Below are 13,156 nucleotides of genomic sequence, written 5' to 3'. Positions count from 1 at the left end.
CTTTGGGAGTGAAACATGGGTCAGGGCAGAGGATGACCTTGTCCCTGTGGAACGTGGTGAAGGGAACATCGATTTGCAAGGCAGTCAGTTCGCTGGCATGGCGGGTGGAGGTGATGGCCACTAGGAATGCAGTCTTCTAGGAGAGGAGGTGGAGGTCTGACGTGGCCATGGGCTTGAAGGGCCTCCTTGTGAGGGACTGTAAAACCATGGAGAGGCTCCAGGAGGGTGTGTGTGGCTGGACAGGGGGGCAATGTTTCAGAGGCCCCTGAGGAAGTTGCATGCCAGGGGGTGGGCGAACACGGAGGACCCTTGGATAGGTGGAAGATCGCTCCCAGGTGGATCCTTATAGAGGAGGGAGAGAGGCCCTCAGTGAAGCAGGTTTGTAGGTAAGCCAGAATGTGCTCAATGGAGGTAGAGGGGTCAAAGCCCTCAGCTGTGTCAGAGACTGTGAAGGCTCTCCATTTCCCTAGGTAAGATCAGCAAGTGGAGGGTTTTAGGGTAGTCTGTACAATGGCGGTGACCACAGGAGGGAGGGAACTGTCACGCTAGGTCAAGGGGTGGATCTTCCAGGCCATCAGGTGGAGGGTCCTGATGTTTGGGTGCAGGACCCTGCCCTGGTCCTGCCATAGGAGGCTGGGGAGAGGGGGAGGTGGGAGAACTTGCTCCCAGACAGGTGAAGGAGGAGGGGAAACCAGGGTTGTCTTGGGCACCAGGGAATGACAAGGAAGCAGCTGGTCCTGTCATTCTGGAGTTTGGCTACTGCCCTGCTGATCAGGGGGAAAGGAGGGAAGGCATAGAAGAGAGCTCCCTCCCATCTGAGGAGAAAGGCCTGTGGCTCCCTGAACATAGTGCCCTATCAGGGTGTCTTGAAAGGACACAAGGACCTTTGGACTGTCGGCATCTCCAGCATGTTCATGTGGAGAGGGACTTTGTCTAGATCCCAGTGGTCCTGTGCACACACGTCTGCACAATGAGTGCCCCAGCCTGTCTAGAATGCATCTGTCTTGGCTGTCACGGATGGCTGGGGGGCGGGGGGAGAAGGGCATGCCTGTGGTGGTAAGCAACAGTGCTGCACCAGTAGAGGGACTTCCTGACCATTGTGGGTGGAGCCAGGTGGGTTTTGTGGGGGGTCTTCATCCCATGCGAAGACTTCCACAAACCATACTTGCAGCAGCCTCATGTGGAGACTTGCAAGCTGCAGCACCGATACTGTGGCAGCCATGAGGCCCAGCAGCTTCCGGACGGTGGGCGGTGGAGAGTGTCGCAGCCCTGACAGACATGGCCAGTGAGGCGAGGGTTTCTACCCTTGGATGAAGTAGGCGAAGGTGAGGTCCAGTAGGGCCTGGACTTCTGGGCAGAAGGTAGAGGACAATGGGGTGGTCTTGACATGACCTAGGGGTGGCAGAGCATTGAATTCTATCCTGTATCCCCTGTGGATGAGGGATAGGATCCAGCAGTCAGAGATAATGGCCTCCCAGGCTGGGAGGTATTGTGCTAGATGGTCTGTGAAGCAGGTGGGAGGAGCAGGGGGGTTGCCTGGACTAGGGCATCAATGCCTGCACCTTGTATCCTGGAGCTTAGGTGGGAGTCTCTGGCAGGGTTGGGAGTCCCGCCTCTTGTTGGCTGGTGGTGTTATGGGGTGCATGGAGCGGTTAAGGAAGAGGCAGCAATTGGGGGCTGCAGGAGTTCCTTGCCATCTCCTCTGCACTGAGCCGTCCAAACCCCATGCGTTCGGCAGTGGAGCATGTCTTGGTGAGGGAGTCCATGTTCCCATCCGTATGAGCATTAAAGAGGCCCTCACCATCGAAGGACAGGTCCTCAATGTGGGCCTGGGTCTCTGGGGGCAGGGAGGTGGAGTGCAGCCAGGCATGGAGGCAGATGGCTACGGCTCCCATCATGGCCTTGCTGTTGCAGTCAATGTGGTGTTGAGTTGCCTCCAGCTGGAACCTAGAGAGGCCTTCTGCCTTGCTGTGTATGAGGACCATGTCCTGGAGGTGGTCTGGGAGCTGGTCCACCATGGCACCCATTTCCTCCCCCAGGAAGAGCTGGTACCTGGCCATGGTGGCCTCATAGTTAGAGACCCTAAAACCCATGGCAGCAACTGTGTAGACCTTTTTGGCCATGGTATCTAGGAGGTGCCCTTCCTTGTCCACTGGAATGAACTGGTTCCTCTGGGGTGTGCCCTGCATAGACTCCACTATGACGGAGTTGGGCTTGGAGTGCTGGAGAAGTAGAGAGGACTTTATGGTCACACTCTAGGTGGAGTCACTCCTGTGTGAGGTGGCCAGGGGCCTTCCAGGACTGCTATGCAGTGCGGACCAGTGCAGGCAGGGCAGGGATGGACATTGCGGTAGCATCGCCTGTAGCATCATAGTGCAGGTTAGCCTTGGGCTCAGGTGGGTGGGACGTTTGGAAGCCGAGGTCCTCAGCCATAGAAAGGACGAGTTCAGAGAAACCACCCCCCTCAGCAGGAGAAAAGGAGAGATGCTGGTCTAGAGCCTGCCCATCTGGAGAGCGGATGGAGGCCGAGGGGGAGGGAGAATGTGCCGAGTCCGGAGATCGGCTCTGACTTGAGTCCCTTGAAAGTGAACGCTGATTGTTGTTGCTCTGCTTTGATGATCCTGATGTGTAGCAGATGAGTATTTGCGGTGAGTTGTAGCAGGGCTGTGGGAGTGGCGGCGCTGGGGAGCAGGACTGGTGTTGGCCATATTGGTGGGTGTGCAGCCCTCGCTGGGCCAGCAGTGTCGATGGGCGAGAGACCAGTACCTGGGGCTGGAGGTGTGGCTCGGTTTCCTGCGGAAGGAGGCATGGCGGTGGCAGGGAGCCACGGCTGGAATGGCGTAGTGGCCTTGGCTACAAGCTCATTTCTGGCCTGGTTCCTCAGAGTGCCACATGGTCCCAGTGCGTTCCCTTTGGCTCCCACGGTCTCACACATGCACTCTAGGCTCAGGCAGGGAGGCTGGAGAGTGGCAACAACGCTCGTAGGGAGCCAAGTTGTCGGAGAAGGTAGAGCTCCGGGCACAGTGTTCCCAGTGGGGCCTGGGTCAGGAGGTTGGGAGTCTCAGGCAGGCACAGGGAGTGTGGGCCTCCAAGGAACCAGAGTCAAACTCAGCTGGGCAGGGCCTCCTCGCATGTGTGGTCAATGGAGGGGACGAGTTGGAGCACAAGGAGACTGGGGAGTGCAACAATGATCTCCCTGACTCCGAAGGTGTGGTGTGCTGCAGCAGGTGGCTCCTGGATGAAGCGGTGTGGCCTGTGGGCGATGACAGCAGTGGACAATCCCTCAAGGGGGTAGAGGCACAGAGAGCAGCCTCCACAGCCAGCAAGGTGGTAGGGCTGTGTGCCAGCAACATCTTGGGCACAGGCAGTGGATTCCTGGCCGCAGAGGCGTGCGTGTCTGGGAGTCCAGGACCGCAGGCATCGCATTCAGTGAGGTCCCGGAGTCCAGTGTCTGCGGGAGGTCCTGGGTGGCCTCTGAAGCTGGGGGGGAGACAGGGTCCTTCGTAGCGCAGCACTTCCTCCTCGTGGGGGCCATGATCCTGGAGGGGCCCTCACCTGGGGAGGCTGCTCTTCTAGCCTTGTGAGGCTTGGAGGTGCCTTTGGCTGGGAGGGAGGGGTGTCAGCCTCAGCGGGGTCGACAGTAGTAAGGGCCCTCTGCCAGTGAGTCTGCTTTTTAAAGGTCTGGCAGTGAGAGGTCTTGGCAAGGTGCCCCTCGCTGAGGCAGAGGATGCACTTGGAATGCCCATCAGTGGCAGGAATTCAAGCCACGCAAGTGGAGCAGTGGCAGAGGGAGGAGTTGGCCATGTGGCTCTAGCAGGAGCGCACGTGGTAGAGAAAGCAGGGGAAAACCGGAGAGACTTTCCATGGGGAGAGAGGAGGGAGAGAGAGGCAGTGGGCTTCTCTCTAAGTGGCAGAGATAGAAGATGAAAGTTTTTTTTTTAGTAAGGAGAGGAAGAGAGTGAGAGAAAAGGAAGACGGCAAACCAGGTAAGTGGCGAGCTGAAGATCCAATCCGAAGCGACTTGAAGCACAGTCAAAAAGGAACTGCGGGACTGGGCGGGAGGGCGGGAGCCCCCCCTCCCTTATGCTACCTGTGCAGGAGGCGGGCCAGGCTCCCACCCATTCCATGGCTCTGAGCTTCTGAAGTTTTCTCCGATCTAAGCCTTGCACTCTGCGATAAGCCCATATGTGTGCTTGCACAGAGATCACAAAGAACTGAAACATCTCCTGCCCGATCTGGAAATGGAGAACGTGTCTATAAGCATGGTTAATAGTTTCGTGGCAGTAGACATCCTTGAGCTCTATGGAGGTGACCTAGTCCCCCTGTTGTAGTAGGCAGAGGATGCCTTGGAGGGTGGTCATCCTGAACCTCCTGGGTGTAATAAACTTATTGATGCCCCTTAGATCAAGAATCAGCCTGAGACCTCTTAGGCACAGTGAAGTATCTAAAATAAAACTTCCTGTGTAGGCCTGTGGAGACTTCTTACATTGCTCTCTTAGAAAGCAGGGAGTCTACCTCTGCCAGTAGTGTGTGCAAGGGCAGGGTGGCCCTGATGTGGCCCAGCAGTGGGATGGAGTCAAATTTGATCCTGTAATCTCTTGCCACTATAGACTGTACCCAGGAATTGGTGCTTATAGCCTCCCATGCAGGTTAGAACTGTGCCAGATGACTAGTGAAGTTGATGGTGGGGATGGGGGCCATAGCGGAAGGGCTACCTGGATGGATTTTCAGCACCTGTACCTAGCCTCCTGGCATCTAAGAGGGAGGTGGTTGCAGGGCTGCTGCCCATGACCAGAAAGGGTGGTCTGGGAAGGGGCAGCAGTTAGAGCTCAGAGCAGGTGCTTGCCACTTACGCTGTTGAGGTTGCTGGGCAAATCCCATGTGTCTGGAGTTTGCCCAAGCCTTGTGGAAGAAGTCCATGTTCTCATCAGCTGCCATCGAAGAGCATGTCCTCAGTGTGCACTAGGGTCTCCTGGGGAAGGCCTGCAGCAAGCAGCCAGGCATGTCGGTGGATAGTCATGGCGCCTATCATCGCCTTGCCCTCACATTCCACCTGCTGACTTCAGTCTGGTGCCTGGACAATCTCTCTGCCTCTGCATGGAGCAGGCGGGCTATATCGCAGAGCTTGTGCCGCAGGTGCTCAGCCAGGAACCCCATTCAAAGAAAAAGCTGGTACCTGGCTATGGCAGCCTCATAATTGTATACTCAGAACCACATAGACTCTACTGGCAAGGCTGGCAAGGTGGCATCCCTGTCAGCTGCTGTAGAATGGTCATGCTGAGAGGTTTCCTGCATGGACTCCACTATGACGGAGTCAGGCCTTGGGCGCTGGCTAAAGAATGGGGCGGTCATACCTTCCACCCAGTTGGTGAACTCAATTTTATGTGATGTGACCAGTGCAGTGGCAGGGGATTTCCAGGACTGGTATGCCACATGAGATGTATGCCACATATATACCGTTTCCCCCCGAAAATAGGACCTACCCTGAAAATAAGACCTAGTCTTATTTCGGGGTAGGTCCTATAATATAAGCCCTACCCCGAAAGTAAGACCTATTACCAAAAATTATTGGTAATAGGTCTTACTTTTTTTGCTTACTTGCAGAGTGCCAGCGGAGTGCAGAGGGGGCAGCAGGAGGATAAAGAGGGGCTTAAGCTGATATTTCCTCTATAGTCCTGGCTCCTGTGAAGGGCGGAGTGATATCAAATACACTCCGCCTGTCACAGGAGCCGGCACTATAGAGGAAGCATCGGCTCATGCCGCTCTGTTTGCTCTGCTGCCTGTGACAGTACCGGTAGAAGGCACTGGAGAGGATCGGTATATACAGCTTTTGGCAGCAATTGGAGTGCAGAGCAGAAGCGTGCACAGCAGAAAAGTGCAGAGCAGAAGGGTGCACAGCAGAAAAGTGCAAGCAGAAGGGTGCACATTAAATGTACATTTTGTACATTAAAAAAAATAAGACCTACCCAAAAATAAGACCTAATGTGTTTTTTTGAGCAAAAAATAAATAAGACAGTGTCTTATTTTCAGGGAAACCCTTTTTCCAATACACACACACACATATATATATATTAGGAAAAGAGGAAAAGAAAAAAAAGGTAGTGATTGCAAAATAATCCGATCTAACTGATGCAAGCTGATACATGGTCAAAAAGAAACTGGACGTTGCCATGTGCACTGATGACATCAACCAGTCTGCTAGGCGGCATCCCTCTGCAGAGCCACCACATGGTCCACTTCCTCAACCTTCACCACCACTGCAGGCTTGACGTATGAGCAAGACAGGGCTGCGCCTTCAGCAGAGCAGTTCTCTCCGATATTCTCTGGTGACACCAGCCCCTCCATCCACTATGAGTAAGCTTGTTAGTCACCCGTATGTGTGATGCACAGAGACCAGGAAGAAGAAAGGCAGGTTGCATACCTGTAATTGTCATTCTTCAAGTGGTCATGTGTGCATGCACCCAACCCACCCTCTGTCCCACTTGCTGGCATCAACCTTCTGCATCCTCACCTATATCATGAAGTGCCGGGCAAAGTTGGGTTCTGGTACACCACACACCTGCACCTTTGCTGTCTGGAGATGATGCAGTCTCCAAGGCAACTGAGGGACTGGGCAGGGGCCCCACCCCCATTATTCTGGGACTCAGAAGGAGTTGGGGGCTCCCTCCCACTCTGTGACGCTAAGCTCTAGAAATTTCTTCTGGTATAGGCCTTGCACTGCCGTGACAAAGCTTATCTGTGTGATGCACAGATGACCATGAAGGAGAATGTAAAGTATCTGGAACAGAAGCCATGTTGAAGGTAAGAAGGCCAGCTCTATGGAATCCTTCAAAAGCAGTGTGACTACCTCCATATCAAGGCCACAGATGGGATACATATTCCTTCATATGAAACCAAATGGAGGGGCATCAAAAGGCATCTGAAGTTACTGGTTCCCAGAAAGCAGAAAGACAAACAATGGTAAAAATACAGCCTATATAGGAGAGGGAAAGCCATAAAATATCATCAAAGTGCATGTCTGTCAGAGTCCAATCACCTACACCCTTGGAACTATCGAGGAGTCCCTGCATCTTGGTTGGGATGTTGACTGTTGCTGAGTGGTATGATGGTCTGCTTGGGGCTGAGATATGAAGGAGGAAATTTTGGGAAAGAGGTCTCAATAGTAGTTGTTGACTGAAACCCATCCGTCTAGCAGTCATCTTGGCTTTCTCAACAGAGACCATACCCTCATCAATCTTTGTGTTGAAGAGCCTTTCACCATCGAATGGTAGATCTTCAATAAGATATTGAGCCTCTTGTGAAAGACTGGCAAAGTACAACCTTGTGTGCTTCCTCAGTGTTACCACTGTGAACACTCATTACATGACTTGATCTGCCTGGTGTCAGGCTGTGTTGAACTGCTGACAGGCAAGACACAAAGCTTCTTCCTGGGACACTCTGTTCTTCTAGTAGGTAATCACAAAATGATCCTATCTTATCCCAGAAGAAAAGTTAATAGCAAACAATGGTGGTCTGACAGGTTGCTATCCACAGACCAAGAATAGAAGAGTAGGTGCACCTGTCTATTAGATCCAGGAGATGGGCCTCCCTGTCCTCTGCAGGGGAATGCGTTTGACACAACCTGCCTTGTGCTGACTTGACAACTACAGAGTTTGGCCAAGGGTGTTGGAAAACAAAGGTCCTATCTTTCTTCTGCACCTTAAGTATGTGTTTTCCAGGTGCTTGGATGTAGGAGTCATCAAGGGTACTTTCTACGATTCCTGTATCACCTGCAAGAGAACAGGCAAAAATGGTATCACAATCAGGTTAGATGCTTGTATGAAAACCACATCGAAGACTCGGTCCGTCACATTCTCTAGCTCCTGCGTTTCCAGATCTAGGGACTGGGAAAGCTGGAGGATTTCTTCCAAGAAATGGCCCAGGTCTTTAAAAGGAGAGAAACAGTTTTGGGTTCCTGCAACTAGTTCTGGACAGAAGAGATGGGGTCACTGATGAGTATGAGTCTGATGGACTGTCCTCAGTGTCGAAGAGAAGCTGATTGCCCTCTGAACTTTAAAAAGGAAGCAGAGATGATGATTAGTGTAGTGGCATGGTGGTAGTGGCAGCACAGTCCATTGGGGGTAGCCCTTAGGGGTCATTGGCTGAGAAGCTGACAGTTGGAACACTAGGTAGTGGAGGTGGAGGCCTGCAGGATGACGACTTTGTGAAAAAAATTCTCATTCTCTGAAGTGGGGCTCAGAATTGGCCTCCTGTCAGTATTCAGGATGACAAAAGAAGTCTTGTTCCCAAGAATATTCCCATGGATCATAGTAACCTTGAGATGGTGGTGCGATGCAACATTCCATGAAGAATGGGAATGCTCTCTGTAGTATTCAATTCCAGGGTGAACTGGCTCCACAGAAGTCAGGGAGATTGCACCTGACTAGTGCAATACCAACGCTGCCAACAGAGGGCAAAGTGGCAGTTGATGAGGCAATTGTTCATGGATCTCTCCCTCAAGAGGCCCAAGCTGCTGATAATATCAGTTCCAGTCTTGGTACGGTTGGGTTGCTTGATATCAATGGTTCCAACCAAGCTGTTATGGAGTGGCGGCTCTTAGAGTGCCTCTTATGGACCTTAGATTTAGAGGCAGTTGACTTAGCCCTTTTTCCAACTTTGTAGTCCAGGCATAGGAAGGATAGTTTCACCTATGGCTATTGTCAAGGCCCATGGTTGGAATGTGGGAGGCAAAAGATGAGACAAGAGCAACAAAGGCACTAGGAGCAGGGCAACAGAACTTTAGGAAAGAAAGAGTCCAAAATCAGGGTTTAATTGAAAGTCCAAATCATAGTCATGGTACAGGTCAAGTTTAGGAACCAGAAAGGCAGGTTGCTTATCTGTAACTGTTGTTCTTCGAGTGGTCATCTGTGCATTCACATGTATGTGGGTATTGCACCTGCGCAGTGGCTGTTGCCAGGAAAATTTAACAGCTTTAATGGTTTTGGCAGGAACTCTGTGCCCCCTCCCCTATAGTATAAATGGGCGGAATACCCACCCCTCACCAGTCAGCTGAAGACCGCCCACTGGTCCTCAGCTGGGACCACCAAAGTAGAGGACCCTGGTACCATGAGAGGAAATTATATTTTTATTTATATATATATATATATATATATATCCCCCAGTCACCGACACCAAAGTGGGGCCGAAGGGCGGGTTCTGTGAATGCACGGATGACCACTTGAAGAACAACAGTTACAGGTTGCTTTTATTTAACTTATTTAATTGTATTTTTTGGTTAATTGTTATTTATTGCCATTTTATTGTGTTGTTTTAATGATTATAAGCTGTCCTGAGATGCTATGCATAAGGGACAGCACACAAAAAATTTTTAAATAAATAAATGTAAGCAACCAGCCTTTCTTTGCTGTGGTCTCCATGCATCACACATATATGGGTGACTAACAAGCTTACCCCCCCACCCCCCGCTGGAGGCAGGATGGTGTCATCACTGGAGAACTGTGGACAAGACAGTGCAGCCAAAAGAGCAGTCCTGTCTGACCCTGACATCTAAGCAGTAGTGTCTTGTGAATGTGCATGGAGCTGACCATGTGGCAGCTTTGCAGATGTTGTGAAATGGAATGCTGCATGGAAAGCAGAGGAAGTGGCGACAGCCCTCATGGAGTGTCCTTTTGGAGTAATCGGCAAGTCCAGTTTGATGAGGCAGTCAGAAAGTTCAATTGTTTCAACAATCCATTTCAAGAGTTTTTGAGTTCCTACGGGTGCTCCTTTATTGTGTTCCGAATATTTGACAAAGAGGCATTTGGTTTTTCTGAATGACTCAGTTCAGGATCGATAGAAAGCCAAACACCTACGGATGTCAAGGCTGTGTAGAGAGCACTTGATTGGTGTCAATGGTGCAGGGTAATATGCTGGTAGAACGATGTACTGATGAGATGAAAGGGTGTTGCAACCTTTGGAAGAAAGGCAGGGTCCGTGCGAAGGGCTACTTTCTCTTTGTTGATATGGAGGGTCAACAAGTAGAGCACACAGTTCGCTGGCCCTTCTTGCCGATGTGATGGCAACTAGAAAAGCCATTTTCCACGAGCGGAGGCAGAGGCTGGTAGTAGCCATAGGTTCAAATGGAGGTTTGGTCAGAGCCTGTAGGACGATGAAAAGGCTCCATATCAGAATGACTGACAGGATCGGAGGTTGAAGGTTTTGTAGTTCTTGTAGGAATCGACATATGAGCTGGTGGGAAAATACAGACGAACCTCCGATGCATCCTCGAAGTGAGATGGCTGCGGTACACACCTTAATGGAGGAAGGTTTGAGACCCCCATGGTGTAACAAAAGCAGGAATTGTACAATGTTCTCAATGGTGGCAGACTGAGGTAGAAATTGGTTAGCAGCGGCAAAGGAGATGAAGCACTTCCATTTGGCGTTATAGGAACATTGTGTATTCAGTTGTAATGCAGATTGTAGGATAAACTGAATGTCCAGGTGAAGGTCTGTCAGATTCATAGATGTTGTCAGTATCAAAGTGGGTTCTGAGTGAAGCATTGGTACAAGGTGTAGTGCTAATGCCAGAGAGATGGCTGTAGATAGGGCAGGCAGCTTAGAAGGCACACTTGATGGTCCCGATGGTGGAGGTGGTTTTGTCGGTTCTGAGGGAGGTGTAGGTACTGAAGAAGTTGAGGCAACAGTTGGTACCAAGGATGATGACGGTATCAAAGATGTCGGTCGTGGACCGGTTATCGAATGAACTAAGTCATAAGCTTCAGGGAGCGCAGATATGGGTGACGTATAGCACTTTGCTCTTGAGTTAGAAGGTGTGGGACCTGGAGTAGATGCAAGAAAACATTCTTGGACAGCTGAAGGAGCGTGGTAAACCAGGACTGTCAGGGCCAACAGGGGTTGATGAGAATGCTGCAAGTGTTGTCGTGATGAATCTTTGCTAGTTTTTGTTATTAGCGGGATTGGGGGAAACATGTAGAAGAATTCATTTTCCCAGGAGATCATGAGCACGTTCCCACCCGAATCCAGGCTGATGCCCACTCCGGAGCAGTAGGTCCTGCAGATGGAATTCCTGTATGTGGCAAAAAGGTCTATGGTCAGTGTTCCCCACAGCTGGAAGAGATGGAGGCAGACATGATGGCCCAGTTCCCTCTCGTGGGCCATGAACATGTGCCTGCTGAGGGAGTTGACGTCTTTGTTGTCAGTGCCAGCTAGATGAATTGCTTGAAGGGTGATCCTGTGGGCAATGCACCAGTTCCATATGTGAAGGGCAAGGTGTGCTAATGGGACTAAACCCATTCCACCCTGTTTGTTGACATAAAACACGGTCACATTGTTTGATGCAGTTTGGACTGTGTGACCTTGTAGAACAGTTTGGAAGGAACATAGTGCCTTGAAGACTGCCAGCAATTCCAGGTAGTTGATATGTCTGGTAGTCTTGTGTCCATGCCAGGTGCCTTGGGTCCGAAGGGATGCACAGTGGGAACCCCATCCAGTCAGGGAGGCATCGGTATACAGCGTCATGGTCAATTTCAGTGCACAGAATGGTACTTCAGAAGTCAGATTGGTGTTGACAGTCCACCAGGATAGAGTTCGCAGGAATGAGTGAGGAGGCTGTAACAGTTAGTTTGGTTGATCGTGTTCTGGGTGGAAATTGTGGTTGAACCACAACTGTAATGGCCGCATTCACAGCCTCACATTTGGTACCACTGATACCGTGGATGCCATATGGCCAAGCACCTGTTGGATAGAATCCCATATGGCTGGGACAGTCGGTTGTGTGGTAAGACTGTTTGAAGAGTGTATCAGTCTCAGTAGTTGGTCTGGTGGCAGGAAGGCTCGAGTGTGGAGTGAGTCCAGGCGTGCTCCAATGTAAGTGATGACCTGGGAAGGGACAAGGCATGATTTCTCATTATTGATACAAAGTTCCAAGTTGGTCAAGCACAGAACAGGTAGTCTCAATGGAAGCTAGTAGATTCTCCCTGGAAGAGGAAATGATGAGTCAATCATCCAGATAAGGGTAAATCTGAACTCCCTGAAGTATGAGGTGGGCACAAACCAGGGCCATGCATTTAGTAAATACCCTTGGAACGGTAGCAAGTTCGAATGAAAGCACGTTGTACTTGTAGACCTCGGTACCGATGGTGAACCACAGGAGGCACCTGTGAGCAGGGTGTAGGCTGATGTGAAAGTAAGCATCTTTCAAGTCTAGGGATGCAAACCAATCCTCTTTCCTGAGCAACGGAAGTATATTCTGGAGCATGGTCATTCTGAATTTTTTGGTTTCGATGTATTTATTAACTCCACATAAATCCAGAATGGGGCGGACACCCCTGTCACTCTTCGGTACCGTGAAGTACCTAGAGTAGAAACCATGCAGCCCTTCTGAGAAACTTTTCGAATCGTACTTTTACAAAGCAGCTTGTTAACTTCTTTCAGGAGGGCTGGAGAGACTGCTGTATAGCAGATCAGACCTGAAGGAGGCACAGTTCCAAACTCAATTTTATATCCACGCTCTATGTTGGAGAGAACTCCCCGATCAGATGTGATGAACTCCCAGATGGGGCGTCGACTTTGCAGCCAATCCCCAAAAGGGAAAGGCTGGTTGGAGGATTGAGGAAAGATTGATGTGTCCTGTCAACGTTGGCACTTGTCCGCACGTCGCCTGGGCTGTTGGTAGCGCGGCAACGCCTCAGTTGCGTGGCAGACCATTCCATTTGTCGAGCGGTGAGCTGAGCCTTGTGGATGTGTTCCAATTTGTTGTCGGTCTTCGAGTGGAAAAGACCAACACCGTTGAATGGCATGTTCTCGACATGCTGCTTGATTTCTTGTGGCAGGTTTCTGGCCCTCAACCAGGCATGGCGCCTGAGGGCCACCACACCAACGAGCACAATCAAGTCACAATTGACATGATGCCTCACCGTAGTAAGTTGTTTCGAGAGTTGCATTGCCTTCCTGATGAAAATGCGGGCCAGCTCTCTCTGCTGGTCCAGGAGGAATGCAGCGAGGAACTTGATCTTCTGCCAGAGAAAGTACTGACAACGAGCCCTTGTGGCCTCATACTTAGAAATCCGAAGACTGAGTCCCATGGCAGCGTAGACGTGGCGAGACATCATATCAATCTTTCTCCCCTCACAGTTAGATGGTATAGTGTACCCTCTTG

The 13,156-nt window shown here is 51.0% G+C and overlaps 1 protein-coding gene across 13 annotated transcripts in view; it reads right to left on the bottom strand.

Moving 5' to 3' along the window:
• The window catches only part of SUPT20H (SPT20 homolog, SAGA complex component), a 94,236-nt gene that overhangs the window by 18,024 nt on the left and 63,056 nt on the right, over positions 1-13,156 (bottom strand). For 6 of the 13 annotated variants that reach the window (XM_044452422.1, XM_044452423.1, XM_044452419.1 and 3 more), the window contains exon 21: positions 6,037-7,769. The exons of the other annotated variants lie outside the window; for them this stretch is intronic. In XM_044452422.1, the coding sequence (XP_044308357.1) occupies positions 7,492-7,769 (278 nt within the window). In that variant the 3' untranslated portion in view covers positions 6,037-7,491. Of the gene's footprint in view, positions 1-6,036; positions 7,770-13,156 lie in introns of those variants that run through there. 13 annotated transcript variants of the gene reach the window in all.

Source organism: Varanus komodoensis, unplaced genomic scaffold (assembly GCF_004798865.1).
Source record: "Varanus komodoensis strain SLA01 unplaced genomic scaffold, ASM479886v1 scaffold72, whole genome shotgun sequence".
Classification (NCBI taxonomy): domain Eukaryota; kingdom Metazoa; phylum Chordata; class Lepidosauria; order Squamata; family Varanidae; genus Varanus; species Varanus komodoensis.
This window is presented reverse-complemented; position numbering and strand designations above follow the sequence as displayed.